Source organism: Malaclemys terrapin, chromosome 4 (genome assembly GCF_027887155.1).
Source record: "Malaclemys terrapin pileata isolate rMalTer1 chromosome 4, rMalTer1.hap1, whole genome shotgun sequence".
Taxonomy (NCBI): Eukaryota; Metazoa; Chordata; order Testudines; family Emydidae; genus Malaclemys; species Malaclemys terrapin.
The window spans coordinates 109,193,273-109,211,956 of record NC_071508.1 but is presented as its reverse complement, the minus strand read 5'-3'; the positions used below and the strand labels follow the sequence as shown (position 1 = coordinate 109,211,956).

At 41.6% G+C, this 18,684-nt stretch overlaps 1 protein-coding gene across 4 annotated transcripts in view; it reads right to left on the bottom strand.

Annotated features, from left to right (window-relative positions):
- Positions 1-500: 500 nt before the first annotated feature.
- The window catches only part of TTC6 (tetratricopeptide repeat domain 6), a 152,359-nt gene continuing 134,175 nt past the window's right edge, over positions 501-18,684 (bottom strand). For 3 of the 4 annotated variants that reach the window (XM_054028288.1, XM_054028287.1, XM_054028289.1), the window contains 5 exons: positions 10,104-10,314; positions 5,120-5,272; positions 4,731-4,901; positions 3,297-3,522; positions 501-1,401 (listed from right to left, as the gene is read on the bottom strand). In XM_054028288.1, coding sequence (XP_053884263.1) covers positions 1,265-1,401; positions 3,297-3,522; positions 4,731-4,901; positions 5,120-5,272; positions 10,104-10,314 — 898 coding nt within the window. In that variant the 3' untranslated portion in view covers positions 501-1,264. The remainder of the gene's footprint in view (positions 1,402-3,296; positions 3,523-4,730; positions 4,902-5,119; positions 5,273-10,103; positions 10,315-18,684) is intronic. The other variant, XM_054028291.1, reaches the window with a different exon arrangement.

Sequence of the window (18,684 nt, the reverse complement as noted above, 5' to 3'; positions counted from 1 at the left end):
CAACATGGGAGTGTGGATAAGTGGACAAATTATCTGTGTTTCAGATTTAAATTTGGAATAATTAGGACACATTTATACCAACGGCCCCCATCCTCCATTCAGATGGGGGAATGTTTGAGCCAATTGGCAGGGGACAGACAAACTCCAGGTCCTAGGAAGAGGAGGAAGGGAGGGGCTGGCTTGGCTGCTCTGGAACTTTGCCCCACACCCTCCCTGCCCATAATGCACATGGACACTGCTTGTGTAGAGATTGGGGAGGGCTGGAAAGGACAGATTTCTCTGCTTCCTCCTGCCGCCCATTTGCTGGACTGTATGAGAAAGGGATAGCTGATTAGCACTCATACACCACCGTCCTCACTGGCATGCGGCAGGCATCCTATTGCTGTTGCTGCTTTGCTCCCCCATCCTCTAACTGAGGGAAATACAATTCAAACTATATACAAGACTGAAATGGGTCTGACTAGATCACCAGCAGCATCCTGTTTTAGGTTAGTATAGAGAAAGAACAATAATTTACACATTGTAAATTTAACTAGTGCAGTTTGTTAATTGTGTTGCATTTTATAGCTGGTGTCCAGTGTAGGTAAGAACCTCAAAGGGGCCAGCTCTCAGGGGCAAATGTGTAAGAGGTCCAGGAGATGGCAGGTGGACCATATTAACCTAAAATAGAAAGGAAGATTTGAAGTCAGCAAAGACTCAGGTACACCTTGTGTGTACACTCATTCCCTATCACTGGGAGAGGGAGAGAGGAATCAGAGGTGGGCTGAATCCTAAGGGTTGGATGAAAGGGGGTCAAACTTAAATATTGGTTATTTTGCCATTTAACGTCACATTGGACCCAAATAAATAAAGATGAGGCCTTCCACGATGATATTTATTCCTTTGCCTGTGTTTCGTTCTCCCACTGCCATTTGGTGCCAATCAATAAAGACAATCTATTGTTCTCTTTGTGAAATTACTTCTTTAATGCTAGCATTCTGTTCTTAAATAGTTCTGTTCCATTTTTGCACTGAATCAAGCAATTAAATTATTCAGGAAGATAACATGTGCAGAAGTTCGTCTAAAAATGAAGATGGTTTATCACAGTATTAACAATTTTTTCAAGTATAAAAACTAACCTTTTGTGCCAAGCCTAGTGCTAACATAATACATTCTTCTAAATAGTATTTGAGATATAATTAAACAAATATCTCTCATTTAAATAAGGCAAATCTCTGTAAATAGATCTAACTTGTTATCATGTTTTGCAGGAACTGGAATCTTTTCACATTGCATCGATCATTTCTTGAATGCTGATTGCTTGCTTGTAATCAGCAATGGCTTCTTCACTGAATCCCATTTTACCACGAACATCAGCTCTTAGTTTATACATCAAAGCGTCATTAGGTTGAATTGACAATGCTGTAAAAATGAAAAATAAATGTTAAGGCATTTTTAAATTTCAAAAGATTGTTATGATTATTATTATAAAAAACAGCACATGCTAAAAGCCCATCTGAAAGTTGAGACAAAGTATATTTCAAAACCCACATGCTCTAAATAGGAAATACATATGTCCAATTCATATTATTTTTATAGCAGGAGCTAAGTAATTTTGTTAAGATATTTACACTCTTACTGTCTCCCTTTGACTCTCCTTTTTCTCATCTTGATGTTAGATATCATCATGACATGTTTATAAATCTGACTCTAGCAACTGCTGAAGCATCAGAAGCCACATTCTCCCTCTCAAATCAGGTTCAACACCAAAACAAAAATCAAGCAGTAGGAAACCATTATCAATCTATTCCTTGGTGCCAGCAATGCACATTGTCTCAGAGTCAGATTTCCTATTGTTCAAAGGTATTTAAATAACTAACTGTTGGCAAGTATTTAATCTGTTATTTAAAGAGTCTAGTTCCCATCAAACTCCCTATTTTACAGTAATCATTCCCTAGACAAGATTTCATAGTTATTCTGTTCTGACATCATGAAAATCTACTTTTAATGGAAAAAATCAGTGAAAATAAGGAATTTTATACATCTTTACCCAAGTCATGTTTTCATATAATTTAGACAAACTTATATTGTAAATGTGTACCGGCTAACTTCTCAGTAAGACCTGATCATATTTATTGTTGGTGGAAAAATTATTGCACTTGCAATCAACTATTATTTGGTTCAAAGTGCAGACAGTAGCATAACAATGGTTCTCGAGTTTGCATAGGGCTGTGATTCAAGGACTTTGCTATCAAAATCCAATGAAATAACTTCATTTTAGGAACGGTCAAACAACCTGACCATGGCTTTGGTAGCTGAGATCGAAAGACAGGAATTGAATCTGGGGTGGTTGAAGATGGGTGGCAAACAGGGATGCACTTAGCTGATTTTCACACACAAATTTGGGTGTGGGATTTGTGAAACTTAGCTCTATGTATACATTATAAAATTAATTTAAAAAAAAATCTTTATCTGTAATTGGCTAAAGCAGTAGTGACTGAGTAGGTAATGAACTCAGATGCCCTCAGGATTTGTGAGGGTAGCGTGAGTGCACATCTTTCTGCTACAACTTTCTTTGAAAATCTGGCTCAGAGTTCAGCTGCTATGGTACATATTACATATGACACATTTTCTTCTAATCAGTAATTGGAAATAAACAGATAATGAAATTTTTTGGTTTCATGGCTGAACTGAACCCTCCTCCCCCTCTCAAAAAATCATTTTGGGTGAACCCATAATAGTTGTTTTGGGTTTTTTTTTTAACCAAAACAACTATCTCCCCCATCAAAAAAAAAAAAAAAAAATTACTCACACATTTAGGCTCTTTGGGTCATAATCCTTTTGGGGGATTTTTAATTAAATCTAGCTAAATTCAAAACATAGCTTTGTTTAAAAACAAAAAGTCAAAATGTTTAATTTTGAAAACAGTGAAAGGAGACATTTAGACTTTTTCAGAAAAGTTTGTTTTCCAGCTAAAACCATTAGTCAAATTCAGCTCAAATTCACAAATAGTTTCTGTTGACCCCAAACTGCATTTTTTGGCAAATAAAATTATTTGTCCAAAAAAAAAAAAAATATTGCCCAATTCTACTAGTTAATTTTCATTAGAAAAACAATAATAATTTTTAGCTGACATTTTCATTACAACTCCCTTTTCAATCTCATAGCCACTCCTAAAGAAGTTAAGAACTTAAATAAATATATTATATACATAAACGGAAATAGTTGCTAATACTTTCTGAACTGTGAAATAGAGGCAAAATAATTTGTTCTTATTATTATAACTGAAACTATGCCAGGTACTGAACAAAAAGTACCTGTTGAAATATCCTTCTCAGCTAGCTCATATTGCTTTAATGTTCTATAGAGGTTTGCCCTGTTAAAGTACACTGCTGCAGAGAAAGGGCAGAGACAAATTGCCTTCTCAAAATCTTCTTTTGCTTCTTCGATATTTTGTAATAATGTATTTGTAATAGCTCGATTCAGGACTGCAGATTCATTTTGTGGGTCAAGCTGTAATGCCTTGGAATAGTAGGAATTGGCCTGTGAAATATATAAAATGAAGATATTATGTACCATGCAAACTTCTGAAATGCTGTATATATTTTTATATTGTATTAATAATCAGGGTAGCAGAAATCCACAGGATTTATACAAGAATGACAAGGTTTTTGCAAGGATCTTTGAGAAGAAGAACTCTTTCGCAACCGAATGATTTACTATTATTTATTAGTAGTACTATGGTAACACCCAGAGGTTTCAATCAGGATTGGGTTCCCACTTAGGGTTGCTACCTTTCGAATAGCTGGTAACTGGACTCCCCAAACCCCCTCCCCCTCCTCCGCCTCTTCCTCCAAGGCCACGCCCCTGCTCCACCTCTTCCCTCAAGGCCCTGGCCCTGCTCTACCTCTTCCTTCAAGGCCCCACCCACTTCTCCACCTCTTCCCCCAAGTACTCACCCCTGCTATACCTTTTCCACCCCAGATTTTTTAAAAAACAGACATCGGGGTTTGTTAAATGGCACCCAGACACCCAAACTGTCCAGGTGAAAACCGGACGGGTGGCAACCCTATTCCCACTCTGTTAGAGGCTGTACAGAAAATATGAAATGGTCCTTGCCTCCAAAGAGCTTACTAGAAAATGCAAGGGGAACTTTGGTGTTTGATTACCTCAGGCCCTCCCCAGGGTATTTCTGCAGAAGGGAGTGATTCAGGACTCTGAGGGTACTACAACAGGGAGAAAACCTGGCTTAGTAGTTAAAGCATAGGCCTGTGAGACAGGAGATTTGGGTTCTACTCCTCACTCTGTCACTGAATTACTGTGTAAACTAGGACAATTACTTGACTTCTCTTTGCCTTAGTCTCCAGGGCAAAAATTTCAGAAGCACCTGGCTGATTCATTAGCCTAAGTCTCATTGAAAGACAGTGAGATTTAGGTTTCTAAATTACTTAGGAATTTTTGAAGATTTTTGGCCCCATCTATAAAATTTGTGAGTCTTTATTCATAAATATTTGTAAAGCACTTTGAGATCATCAGATAAAACGAACAGTAATAGAACATAGTAGTATTATGTATTACTTATTACTATATATTAATTCATACCCTATCAGAATGCAGCTAAATTATTAAATTAAATGTTAAAAGATTCAAGTAAAATCTTACATTTATACACTAATTTGTATCAATGACATTATTCCTGAGTCAAGGAAAAGTGTTCTAAGAATGGTATGAAAATAGAACATAAAACCTACCTGTGAAAATTGCCTGTGATGAAAGTAGATATTTGCTGCATTGAAATAGGCTAAAGCATAGCCAGGGTTGATGGAAATTGCTTGCTGATAATCTTTCATAGCACAGTTTAAGTAACCCATAAACTGGTTAATGACACCCCGGTTTGTAAGCAGCTGAGCAGTGGTAGTGAGCTGAAATGTAATAATATATGCACTCTTATTTGAACAAAGTCCACATTTCTACATTAATAACAAGACTCTTTCTTTAAAGGAAACGTATAAAAATAGAAAGCACCTCCTAATTTAAATCTACAATTATTCATACACAGTTCTTCAAATTTATGTGCATTATTTAGTGGCCTAACAATAGCAGGTTCATATTTATAAATCAACTGAAAACCAATATTTACCTTTAGTGCTGCATTTGTATCTTGAAATGCAGCAAAAGTATCACCCATCTGAAGACAGATCACAGCTCGTCCGTCATAGGCAATATGGCATTTTGGATCAATGTCAATGGCAACTGTAAATTGATTCCAAGCTTTCTGAAACTTTCCAAAGGCCTAAAAAGAGTTTTAACATATGAATATTATTAAACATACCACATACCAATGGCCATATTTTCAAAAAGTATAGGCATGTGGGAAAATTGCACATGCCCCTATGTTGCCATATTCAATTATTTAATTTTGTGCACAAACTGGGAAAAGATGAATGCAAATAGCTAGTTAGATATCCACACACCCACTGCATTTACATGCTACCTTTGCAGGAACTGCACATGCAATTGCTGTTGTACCTGGGCTTCTATCCTCAAGTTTTAAATGTCTGGCCCTGTATGATAATATAATGAAGTGAAGACTCATTTCTATGCACCTGCCTTCCCACAATAACATCAGAATGTCTTGATGTGACCCTCTCTCCCTGGAGATATTAAAATAATAATAATAATAATAATCCTTGGGTTACACACTATCCAAAACTAAATAAGTTAGACCTAGTGAGAGCCACTCACTAAATATGAGAGAATAAAAATGAGAAACACCAGCATAATTGTTCAAAACAGTATATGAAGAAAGCACAGAAATTCTGTTAGACAGCAACAATATCTCACTTTCATTTACTTGTGAATATGAGCCTATAACCTTAAAATTGGGAGAGCTATGTTTTATTGTCATGTAGCCAAATTTGAGGTCTTAGCTGCCCATGGACAAGTGATCTGATATTTTATACCCAGGCTGGAAGTAGGCCCAGCCCCACTGGTTATGGAGGAGTAAGAGATGCGAGACTAAAAGGGGGATGGAAATATGAATGGGGCAGGATAAGCTGTTGAGTGAGGGGGAACAGAAAGATCTGAGAGAAGTAAATGGCTAGACCCCACTTCTTCAAGTTCTGATGACTGATTCACGGGTTCACTAACATTCTACCTTGGAAGACCTGGATTTGAATTTTGACCGAGTACAAATAAGTTTGGTAATCTTATCTGATTCCCCAAGAAACAGTCACACAATTCAGATCCATTCAGCAAAACCAGCACTCTGTTGTTGAAAGAGACTTCCTTGTATGACTGAAAACATTGTCAGGAAGGCTGCTTTTTAAGACTGTTGATAACACTCAGCACTTAGATAGTACTTTATAAAGCACAGTGAAACATTAATTAATTAGAATTAAAACATATTGGCAGAGCTGTGTGAGGAAATTTGCACATGGCCTACCCAAGTAAGCCTGATGCAGGCTGATAAAATTAGTCCCTTATTTACACAGGCACAAAATTAACTCACAACTTTGTTGGAAAGAGAGTTTTTTCAGACAAATGGGTATAACAACAAAGCACAGTAACAATGGGAATTAGAGAGGAGAAAAACACACAATATGTCAATTCATACATGACTTTGCTTAACATACAAGATTTTCCTTTTACATAGATTCACCAAAAATATCTAAGTCACTTCGTATGTAGCGGCTTGGTGTCTAGTGTTATTGATTACAATACCATACAAGGTTTCTGGGCATGAGTACCATATGACTCTATTTTTCTCTGGGCTGATTAAGGAGATCAAATCTCTTGGTACTCAACAGTAAATCCACCAATCAAGTAAGTATCAGAGGGGTAGCCATGTTAGTCTGAATCTGTAAAAAGCAACAGAGGGTCCTGTGGCACCTTTAAGACTAACAGAAGTATTGGGAGCATAAGCTTTCGTGGGTAAGAACCTCACTTCTTCAGATGCAAGTAATGGAAATTTCCAGAGGCAGGTATAAATCAGTATGGAGATAACGAGGTTAGTTCAATCAGGGTGGGTGAGGTGCTCTGCTAGCAGTTGAGGTGTGAACACCAAGGGAGGAGAAACTGCTTCTGTAGTTGGATAGCCATTCACAGTCTTTGTTTAATCCTGATCTGATGGTGTCAAATTTGCAAATGAACTGGAGCTCAGCAGTTTCTCTTTGGAGTCTGGTCCTGAAGTTTTTTTGCTGTAAGATGGCTACCTTTACATCTGCTATTGTGTGGCCAGGGAGGTTGAAGTGTTCTCCTACAGGTTTTTGTATATTGCCATTCCTGATATCTGACTTGTGTCCATTTATCCTTTTGCATAGTGACTGTCCAGTTTGGCCAATGCACATAGCAGAGGGGAATTTCTGGCACATGATGGCATATATAACATTGGTGGACATGCAGGTGAATGAGCCGGTGATGTTGTAGCTGATCTGGTTAGGTCCTGTGATGGTGTTGCTGGTGTAGATATGTGGGCAGAGTTGGCATCGAGGTTTGTTGCATGGGTTGGTTCCTGAGTTAGAGTTGTTATGGTGCGGTGTGTGGTTGCTGGTGAGAATATGCTTAAAGTTGGCGGGTTGTTTGTGGGCAAGGACTGGCCTGCCTCCCAAGGTCTGTGAAAGTGAGGGATCATTGTCCAGGATGGGTTGTAGATCACTGATGATGCATTGGAGAGGTTTAAGCTGAGGACTGTAGGTGATGGCCAGTGGAGTTCTGTTGGTTTCTTTTTTGGGCCTGTCTTGTAGCAGGAGGTTTCTGGGTATACGTCTGGCTCTGTTGATTTGTTTCTTTATTTCCTTGTGTGGGTATCATAGTTTTGAGAATGCTTGGTGAAGATCTTGTAGGTGTTGGTCTCTGTCTGAGGGGTTGGAGCAGATGCGGTTGTACCTCAGCGCTTGGCTGTAGACGATGGATCATGTGGGTGTGACCGGGGTGGAAGCTGGAGGCATGAAGGTAGGCGAAGCGGTTGGTGGGTTTTCGATATAGGGTGGTGTTAACGTGGCCATCGCTTATTAGTACTGTGGTGTCTAGGAAGTGGACGTCCCGTGTAGATTGGTCCAGGCTGAGGTTGATGTTGGGGTGGAAACTGTTGAAATCATGGTGGAATTCTTCCAGGGTCTCCTTCCCATGGGTCCAGATGATGAAGATGTCATCAATGTAGCGTAGGTAGAGAAGGGGCGTGAGTGGATGAGAGCTGAGGAAGCGTTGTTCCAGGTCAGCCATAAAAATGTTGGCATATTGTGGGGCCATGCAGGTGCCCATAGTGGTGCCACTGGTCTGGAGGTATATATTGTCACCAAATTTGAAATAATTGTGCGTCAGGATAAAGTCACAGAGCTCAGCAACAAGTTGTGCTGTGTCATCATCGGGGATACTGTTCCTGACAGCTTGTATTCCATCTGTTTGTGCGATGTTTGTGTAGAGAGCCTCTACATCCATAGTGGCTAGGATGGTGTTTTCTGGGAGGTCACCAATGCATTGTAGTTTTCTCAGGAAATCAGTGGTGTCACGGAAATAGCTGGGAGTGCTGGTGGCGTAGAGTCAGAGTAGGGAGTCCACATACCCAGACAGTCCTTCAGTGAGAGTGCCAATGCCCGAGATGATGGGACATCCCGGATTTCCAGGTTTGTGGATCTTGGGTAGTAGATAGAATAACCCCGGTCAGGGCTTTAAGGGTATGTTGATTTGTTCCTGTGTTAGTGTAGGGAGTGTCCTGAGTAGATGGTGCAGTTTCTTAGGTATTCCTCAGTGGGATCTGAGGAAAGTGGTCTGTAGAATTTGGTATTGGACAGTTGTCTGGCAGCCTCCTTCTGGTAGTCAGACCTGTTCATGATGACAACAGCACCTCCTTTATCAGCCTCAGGGCCGTAGCAACAAAGAATGTGGCCCCCTCCGAACGGTGGCCCCCTCCAAACATATGTCCGGGTGGGGCCCCTTACAATGCAGAAACTGGAATGCAGTATTTATTTTGCCACTTTTAGGGGCCCCCTTCGTTGCGGGGCCCCCTCCGGTCGGAGGATACGGAGGGCGCTCGCTACACCTCTGATCAGCCTTTTTGATGATAATGTCAGGGTGGTTTCTGAGGCTGTGGATGGCATTGCGTTCTGCACGACTTAGGTTATGAGGCAAGCGATGTTGTTTTTCCACAATTTCTGTCTGTGCACGTCGGCGGAAACATTCTATGTATAGGTCCAGACTGTCATTTCGACCCTTGCAACAAACCCATGCAACAAACCTCGATGCCAACTCTGCCCACATATCTACACCAGCAACACCATCACAGGACCTAAACAGATCAGCTACAATATCACCGGCTCATTCACCTGCATGTCCACCAATGTTATATATGCCATCATGTGCCAGCAATGCCCCTCTGCTATGTACTTTGGCCAAACTGGACAGTCACTACGCAAGAGGATAAATGGACACAAGTCAGATATCAGGAATGGCAATATACAAAAACCTGTAGGAGAACACTTCAACCTCCCTAGCCACACAATAGCAGATGTAAAGGTAGCCATCTTACAGCAAAAAAACTTCAAAGACTCCAAAGAGAAACTGCTGAGCTCCAGTTCATTTGCAAATTTGACACCATCAGATCAGGATTAAACAAAGACTGTGAATGGCTATCCAACTACAGAAGCAGTTTCTCCCCCCTTGGTATTCACACCTCAACTGCTAGCAGAGCACCTCACCCTCCCTGGTTGAACTAACCTCGTTATCTCCATACTGATTTATACCTGCCTCTGGAAATTTCCATTACTTGCATCTGAAGAAGTGAGGTTCTTACCCACTAAAGCTTATGCTCCCAATACTTCTATTAGTCTTAAAGGTGCCACAGGACCCTCTGTTGCTCAATCAAGTAAGATGCATCACAGACAAATTTCAAAGGGATTAATTGCAGCCTATCCCTTTAGTTGAAAAGAATAGTTAAAGTGAGTAGGGGGGAAATAGAGAGTAACAAAGGGTTCCATTAAGTATACAAGTTATTTTATCTGGCTGAACAGTGTTTAACTAGTTTGCAGTATTACTATGTATGCAGTACGGACTAAATTTTATATATGAAAAATAATGTTCCTCTCTTTGTCACAGGATATTACAGACTATGATCTTTGGTGTATTACCTGTAAATTGTATCCTAAGCAAATTCTGGCTTTCACACACTTTGGGTTAAGATGCAATGCTTTCAGGAAGTCTTTCTGTGCTTGGGTGTTGCCAACTTCATGACCATATTCCATGTATGAATTTCCTCTTGCAACATAGGCATCCAGAGAAAAGGGATCTAGTTTAAGCACTTGGGTAAATGAATTCACAGCTTCTTCATACTGCTCAAGTCTAAAAATAAATATACACTTGACGGTCAGTGTTTTATTCATTTCTTAAATCAGTGATTTTAATTGCTAATGAAAGGTGCCAGATTTACAGCTCTAGAAACTTAGGTTCTCATTTCATCCACTAAACAGAAAGCACTGGCAGTGCACACTTCTGCAACCTGTCCTGAGAAAGTACATTAATCCTGGTTTTCAGGGACAATGGTTAAAAAAATATGACTATGATTAATTCTCCATGCACAGTCCTTTTCTTGATCATTACAGAGGCCAATGCTGTTAGTCTGTGAACTTGTCAAGATTTAGGGTGAAATCCTGTCCCCAATAAAGTCAATGGCAAAACTTCTGTTGACTTCAGTGGAGCCAGGATTACACTCAGCAGATTCCAATGTGGCTTGGTTTGTTCAGGTTCAGATTTCCAGTTGAACCATTCTCACAGCCCAATTTCAATACCAAACACACTTTGTGCCAGTCTGTTCAGACTCAGCTGTTTCAACCAAGCGTATTTTACTTCTACCATAAACCTTCTTCTTTCTGTTTCCTCTTACTCCCTTCACTCCTCCAAGACTCACTCTCACCAATTCCTTTCATCTTTCTCTCAGGGCTGGTCCCCACTTAGTCCGGACTTCGGACTAAGGTACGCAAATTCAGCTACGTTAATAACGTAGCTGAATTCGAAGTACCTTAGTCCGGACTTACCGCGGTCCAGACGCGGCCGGAAGTCTCCCCCCGTCGACGCCGCGTACTCCTCTCGGCGAGTTGGAGTACCGGCGCCGACTGTGAGCACTTCCGGGATCGATCCAGGATCGATTTATCGCGTCTTAACCAGACGCGATAAATCGATCCCAGAACATCGATGGCGTGCCGCCGGACCAGCCGGTAAGTGAAGACTAGGCCTCAATCTCATCTCTGCCCCTTCTTCTTCATGTCAGCCTGTAAAATTTGGAACTGACTCCCTCTTTTTAGTCCTGATCCAATGCCCATTAAGACTCCCACTTATTGTGTTCCTCAGATTACCTTTTCTCCTTCAAATACACTTTATGCAAAGACTTTCAGCTATAACATCTGCACCACCTCAACAAATACAATTTCCCAGTGCATTAAAAATGTCTGAACTATTTGATCTATTTCTAAACTATACTGTAAACTCTTTGGGGTAAGTGCTGTGTCTTCTTATATGACTGCCCAGCTCTGGGTGTGCACAAAGCTCTCAAATAATAAAAAGAGAGGAAGGATAGTATTGCATTTAGGGCACTGGAACTCGAGAACTGGGTTCAGTTCTTGGCTGTGCCACACACTTTTGTGCAACTGTCCTGGGCAGAGATCCATCAAAATGCTTGTTATGAACATATATATCCAAAAGCGCAGAATTTGATCTTCAGCATTCAAGAATAAAACTCTTCAAGCATACTTTCCTATTTGTTTAAGACCGGTAATGTATATGATTGAAACATTTGATTTATTGTGCTTATAGAGGAGGACCTTTACTCGGTGCACAGAGCCACATGTATAGACGCTTGGAGATTTTTCATTTTCTATGATTTGTCAAAGTAACTTTATAATCACGTGTATAACAAGCCTATTGCTTTGCGAAATCCGGCACCAGTCACACCATAGGCAACATACGGGGGGGGTGGGAGATGGGGGGGGTCAAGTGCCACCCCAGATTTCTGCTTGGCCTGCCAAGGGGGAGGCAGAGGGGCTCCCTTCTCCAGCTGCACCTATCCCCCAATACACTCGGCCTCTGTCCCTGGCAACCAGGCCTGGGCGGAGAGTGGAAGGGGTGGGGCCAGCCACTTCTCATGCCGGCCACTCCAGATCACTGCTCTGCGCCATGTGGCGGCTGCCTGAGAAAGGCCACTGGCTGGGGCGGTGGCCCTGCCCTCTCTGCTCCCCGCCTGGGCCCAGCTGCTGGGGACAGGGGACAAGCAAGTCAGAAACATGCTGGGGGGTGGGGAGGCACCAGCTCGCTCAGCCCGTCCCCGGCAGCTGGCCTGGGCAGGGAGCAGAGATGGTGGGGCAGGCTGCTGCCCCAGCCAGGCTCTTGCTCAGGAAGCTACCACGCAGCACAGAGTCAGCAACCCAGAGTAGCCAGCTTCAGCTGTGTGAGAAGTGGCTCCATCCTGCTCTCCAGGCCTGGCTGCCAGAGAGAACGGCTGAATGTGCCATGGTGTGTGGAGGGGGGGAGAGGCGCAGTGGGAGAAGGACGGCGCTCCTCCCTTCCCTGCCCCCTGCAGGAAACTCTGGCAGAGCAGGTAGAGTGCGGCGGCCCCAGGCTGGGCACAGGGCAGGGGGGGTCACTGGGCAGAAGAAACACATGGGGAGTCACGTGCCCTCCCCTTTAGATTGTGCCCCCCCCAGTATTATCAAGAGGCACAAGTTGTCTATGAGTCACATATGCTGCCTAAGGGATGTTGTCTCCTAGCAACCACAAGAAAATGACCAGAAACCACTACTGCCTAGTTCAAAGTCATGATTCCCAAAGTTCCAAGAACAAAAAATGTAAAGGGGAAATAATTGCAGGAAAACTTTTCATTTTATGATTACAAAAGATGTTTCAATGATTATACTGTCCTCACCCTTAACTCTTGTCCACTCTATGGAATATTTCCTTAAAATTCATTCTGCAGTGTTGGCACTAGAGTTTCAGCTCCACTGGTGCCATCAATAGTGGCAGCAATGGTATAGACAAAGCTCTGGCGTCAGCTAACATTTCAAAGCCCTGTGTTGCACAGACCTGCGCTGGGCAGGATTAGACAACACAATACTTAAAACATTGGTAGCCACCTGGAGCCCTGGCTACATTAGGCTTCCCCTTGGTGCTAATCCAGAGCTGAAACAGTATAAGCAACCATGGAAAATTTGGGGCCAAAAAAGCAAAGTGTAGACACCCCTTGAAGCAATACAAATATATTAATATTAGTAACTTTAAAGCAACCTTTTGGAGCTGTTGCTCAAAACCAACACTTGATGTCTTATGTGTTTCTTATTAGTATAGATGATGTTATGGGTTTGGAGCTTCTGTGTGATAATTTATAAATACTGTATGTTGGCCCGGTTACTGGGTGTTTTGTAGTCATAGAGTCTAAGGCCAGAAGGGACCACCAGATCATCCAGTCTGACCTCCTGTATAACACAGGCCACCGACACCACCCGCACACTAAATCCAGCAACCAAAATTAGCCTAAAGTATTAAGACTACAGGAGACTAGACTATTATGTGCCAAAGGCAGAGAACAGGAGGGATTGAGGTGCACCAATGCCCAAGGCCCCAGCCATGGCATGGAAGTGATTACGTGAGATATACCCACATAATATGGCAAGTGAGCCACACCTAAATGGGGCAGAAGAAGATGAAAACCCACCTAGGTCACTGACCTGACCTGGAGGAACATTCCTTCCCAACTCCACATATGGTGATCAATTAGACTGGAGCATGTGAGCAAGAACTAGCTACCCAAGCACCTGAGAGAATGAGAATGCTTGGTGCCACCTCAGAGCCCTGACCCACCCAGTCCAGCATCCCATCTCCAGTGGTGGCCATCTCTGATGCTTCAAAGAAAGGTGAGAAAAGAGAAAAGAATACATTGGATTGGGGAATAAGAGGGAGAGTCCCTTCCTGACCCCACAGGTGGCTGGCTGAAAACCTGAAGCATGAGCTTTTGTGAATATAATATATAAACTGGAAGTGAGCCGCAGGGCTACTGGGCACTGCCCCCTACTATCACAAGCAACCCTGTCATAAAATTGCTCTCTCTTCACACTAATTAAGTTGTTTCCCCCCACAACTCTTAATGGGAGGTTGTTTAAGAATCTCACTCTACTGATGGGTTTCAAAGTAGCAACCGTGTTAGTCTGTATCTGCAAAAAGAACAGGAGTACTTGTGGCACCTTAGAGACTAACAAATTTATTTGAGCATAAGCTTTCGTGGGCTACAGCCCACTTTTTCAGATGCATAGAATAGAACACTGATTGTTATAAATCTTCTAATTTCTAGCCTGAATTCGTTCATGGCCAATTTATACCCATTTGTCTTGTGGCAACATTGTCTTTTGTCTTAAATAGCTCCTGGTATTCTCCCACCCTGGTATTCCTTCCTCTCCCCACCCACACCCCTGCTGTTGCATTTATAGAGATAAATCATATCCCCTCTCAGACTTCTTTTTGCTAAATTAAACAAGAAAGCTCTTCCAATCTCCACTCGTAAGATAGGTCTTCCATTTCCCTGATCATTCCAGTAGCTCGTCTCTGCACCTGTTCCATTTTGAATTCATCCCTCCTGAACATGGATTTTCTGTACAACTATATTGTTTTAATGCAACGGGAGTCTGGAAAAATATGCAGGAAAGAAAAGAATGGCTCAAGATGCCACCTCTTGGCAAACATACACGAGTTGTTAAGGGGCAATGACAAAACTATTTGTGCTTTGATGATTCTACCTCTGTCTTCAGCAAACCTACAAAGCTGGTTTTGATCACGGCAGGAAAAGGCCCGCAAACAAAGAACAAAAGAACAATAGCAGGAATAAAAAGAGTCACTCTCTCAAGAAAGAGGCACTAGTTATTCAGGGAAGAAGAAGGGGGGGGGGGAACCAGACCTATTCAAAAGATCCCACTGAAAAAGATAGGCCTGCCTAGGTTACCAATAGGGATGGTAAGTCGTTAGATGAGATAGACATGTGTGTAGAGTGTTTATTGTTTTTGTTTTTTTTTAAATCTTTAAAAGCTTTGTTTTCACTGCACAAAAAAACAATAAGGTTGTTTGGTCACAGATTTCAGAAGGGAAGAACTGCATAAGTCCTGAACTGTGTTGGACCTTCTGGGTAAGCACTGTAAACAAACAGGATACTGTAGCCCAGGGTCTGGGCTAAGAGTGGGAGAACTGCTGAATTCCACCCCAAGACAGGTAAAGGCAAGAGGCCTGACATCTGAGGAGGTGCACTGATAGAGACCAGAAAAGAGACAGAGGTGCAGCTAGCCCTTTAACAGTGAAAGATGAATACAAAACATATTTACCCTATCTGCAAATGACAAAAATGTGTATTCAGATGGTGACATAAATCAATGTATTTTAAAGGGATCAAGTCTGCAAACAATCTGTGCATGGAACTCTAATTTATGTCAAAAGCTTTTTTATGTATGGAGGTCAAGATTGTGCCAAAGTGTGTAGTCATTTTACCAAGGAGACGCTGAAAGATATATTAGATGTCCATGTTCTACCTGAAGCACAGACTGAATTCTTTACTACACAAAAACAGTTCTAACAGATATGGCTAAAATGCAACTATAAGGATTCAGGACAAGGATTTTGTTATAAATCTAAGTAATTTTTTAAAAGTAAAAAACTGTATTAAAACCATAGTGCCAATCTCTGAGATGGCCCTTTTTGCACTCATGTAAGCTCAAGGGAGGGGGATTCCCTGATTCTGGAGTTATAGGATCAGCACCAAGACGTAATTTAGAACAGCTGATAATGGGCCCTGAGAAGCTCTTTTAGAAGTTGAGGATCTCTTAGTCATAGGGATACCCTCGTCATAGGAACACCCCAGTCATACCCACAAACACAGTGCCACTGTGTCAGGTCTATGCCCTCGCAGGACTCCCCTGACAAAGGAGAATCAGGGATCCAGTTATATCACCAGAGCAGCACAAATCAGCCATAGCCAGGCAAGACTCAGGATGACAGATCTTAAATATGCCCACCCAAAGACTGCCTAAGCAGCACTTATATAATACAGTGATAGGTGCTAGAGAAGACCCTAGAATACAATAGATAAGAGTAAATTAATACACAGTTCATCAACCAGCATCACACTATAACCTACCTTCCTTTCCACATTAAAAAGTAGAGACTTACCATTCTTACGGATTATCACTGTGATAAAATAGAATAACTTAAGTGTACACTCTAAGGCCTCTAAATTATATACTTTTTAAATGATTAATAGGTTTACTTCAAGCTTTCAGAATATATCTCTGCTAGCTGAGACTAAAAATGAAAAATTTCAAGTTAAAAAGTCAGAGGTGGTTTTGTAAAAAGGAAAAGGCATAGGCTTAAAATGGAAATTGTATCACTACTGAAATTATGGAGACACTAACATGGTGCCATAACACTGGTCTACAATTTTTGAGAAGTCATCTGCTTCAGAGATAAAATGTGCTATTTATTATGTATTTTGATGTGCTGAATTCAAATATGACAATTAAAACAACTGATTGGCTACTGTTTCTAAGATATTTACGTTTTTACATTTTATGTCTATGTATATTGTGTAGATAGTAGAGTTTTAATCATAAATTGTAAACCTAGGTCTTTTCATGTGTTAATGGTTGCTTTACATGATAATATTTCGCCTGTCCTGTTTATGTAACACTTTAAAAATCAGCAAAAGGGGTATATAAATAAAATTTATTATGAAACAAAAGGCAAAAACCTATTATGTACATAGTTTAGTCCTATTCAGTGTCTACTCGGCGCCTCTTGGCTTGTCTCTTATATTCATTAAATGGAGCATCTCTTGTCACTGTCCAGCAACAGTCTGCAAGCACTGATGGGCTCCATTTGCCCTGATAGCATTTTTCCATTGTTGCAAAGTCCTGGTGAAATCACTCGCTGTGCTCGTCGCTCACTGCTCCGCAGTTCGGTGGAAAAAAATCTAGATGAGAGTGCAAAAAATGTATCTTTCGTGACACGTTGCAACCAAGGCTTTTGTATGCCTTGAGGAGGTTTTCCACCAACAACCTGTAGTTGTCTGCCTTGTTGTTTCTGAGAAAATTTATTGTCACTAACTGGAAGGCTTTCCATGCCGTCTTTTCCTTGCCACGCAGTGCATGGTCAAATGCATCATCTCGAAGAAGTTCATGAATCTGAAGACCGACAAAGACACCTTCCTTTATCTTAGCTTCACTTAACCTTGGAAATTTTCCACAGAGGTACTTGAAAGCTGCTTGTGTTTTGTCAATGGCCTTGACCAAGTTCTTCATCAGATCCAGCTTGATGTGTAAGGATGGAAACAAAATCTTCCTTGATTCAACAAGTGGTGGATGCTGAACACTTTTCCTCCCAGGCTCCAATGACTGTCGGAGTGACCAATCTTTCTTGATGTAGTGGGAATCTCTTGCACGACTATCCCATTCGCAGAGAAAACAGCAGTACTTTGTGTAACCAGTCTGCAGACCAAGCAAGAGAGCAACAACCTTCAAATCACCACAAAGCTGCCACTGATGTTGGTCATAGTTTATGCACCTCAAAAGTTGTTTCATGTTGTCATAGGTTTCCTTCATATGGACTGCATGACCAACTGGAATTGATGGCAAAACATTGCCATTATGCAGTAAAACAGCTTTAAGACTCATCTTCGATGAATCAATGAATAGTCTCCACTCATCTGGATCGTGAACGATGTTGAGGGCTGCCATTACACCATCAATGTTGTTGCAGGCTACAAGATCACCTTCCATGAAGAAGAATGGGACAAGATCCTTTTGACGGTCACGGAACATGGAAACCCTAACATCACCTGCCAGGAGATTCCACTGCTGTAGTCTGGAGCCCAACAGCTCTGCCTTACTCTTGGGTAGTTCCAAATCCCTGACAAGGTCATTCAGTTCACCTTGTGTTATGAGGTGTGGTTCAGAGGAGGAGGATGGGAGAAAATGTGGGTCCTGTGACATTGATGGTTCAGGACCAGAAGTTTCATCCTCTTCCTCTTCCTCGTCTGACTCAAGTGAGAATGATTCTGGTGCATCAGTAACCAGCAGTCTTTCTCCGTGGGGTACTGGGTGTATAGCTGATGGAATGTTTGGATAATGCACAGTCCACTTTTTCTTCTTTGACACACCTTTCCCAACTGGAGGCACCATGCAGAAGTAACAATTGCTGGTATGATCTGTTGGCTCTCTCCAAATCATTGGCACTGCAAAAGGCATAGATTTCCTTTTCCTGTTCAGCCACTGGCAAAGATTTGTTGCACAAGTGTTGCAGCATATGTGTGGGGCCCACCTCTCGTCCTGATCTCCAATTTTGCAGCCAAAATAAAGGCTTTCTTAACCATAGTGGTTATCCTGCTCTTTTGTGATGCAAAAGTCACTTCATCACAAACACAGCAGAAGTTATCTGCACTGTTCACACAAGTACGAGGCATCTCTGCTGACTTTGGCTAAACAGAAATGTGTCCCTTTGCAAAATCAAACACTGACAAATAAGAGAGCACGACACTGTATGATTTCTAGAGCTGATATAGGGCAATTTGTTCAGCAGAGTGATGTAAGCTTCATCCATGACTTCTAGGAATAACATGATGCAATTCATATCAGGTATGATGCAATACCAGCTTCAGATTGCATCATTCATTGTTTTGCCTAAAAAGCAAGTACT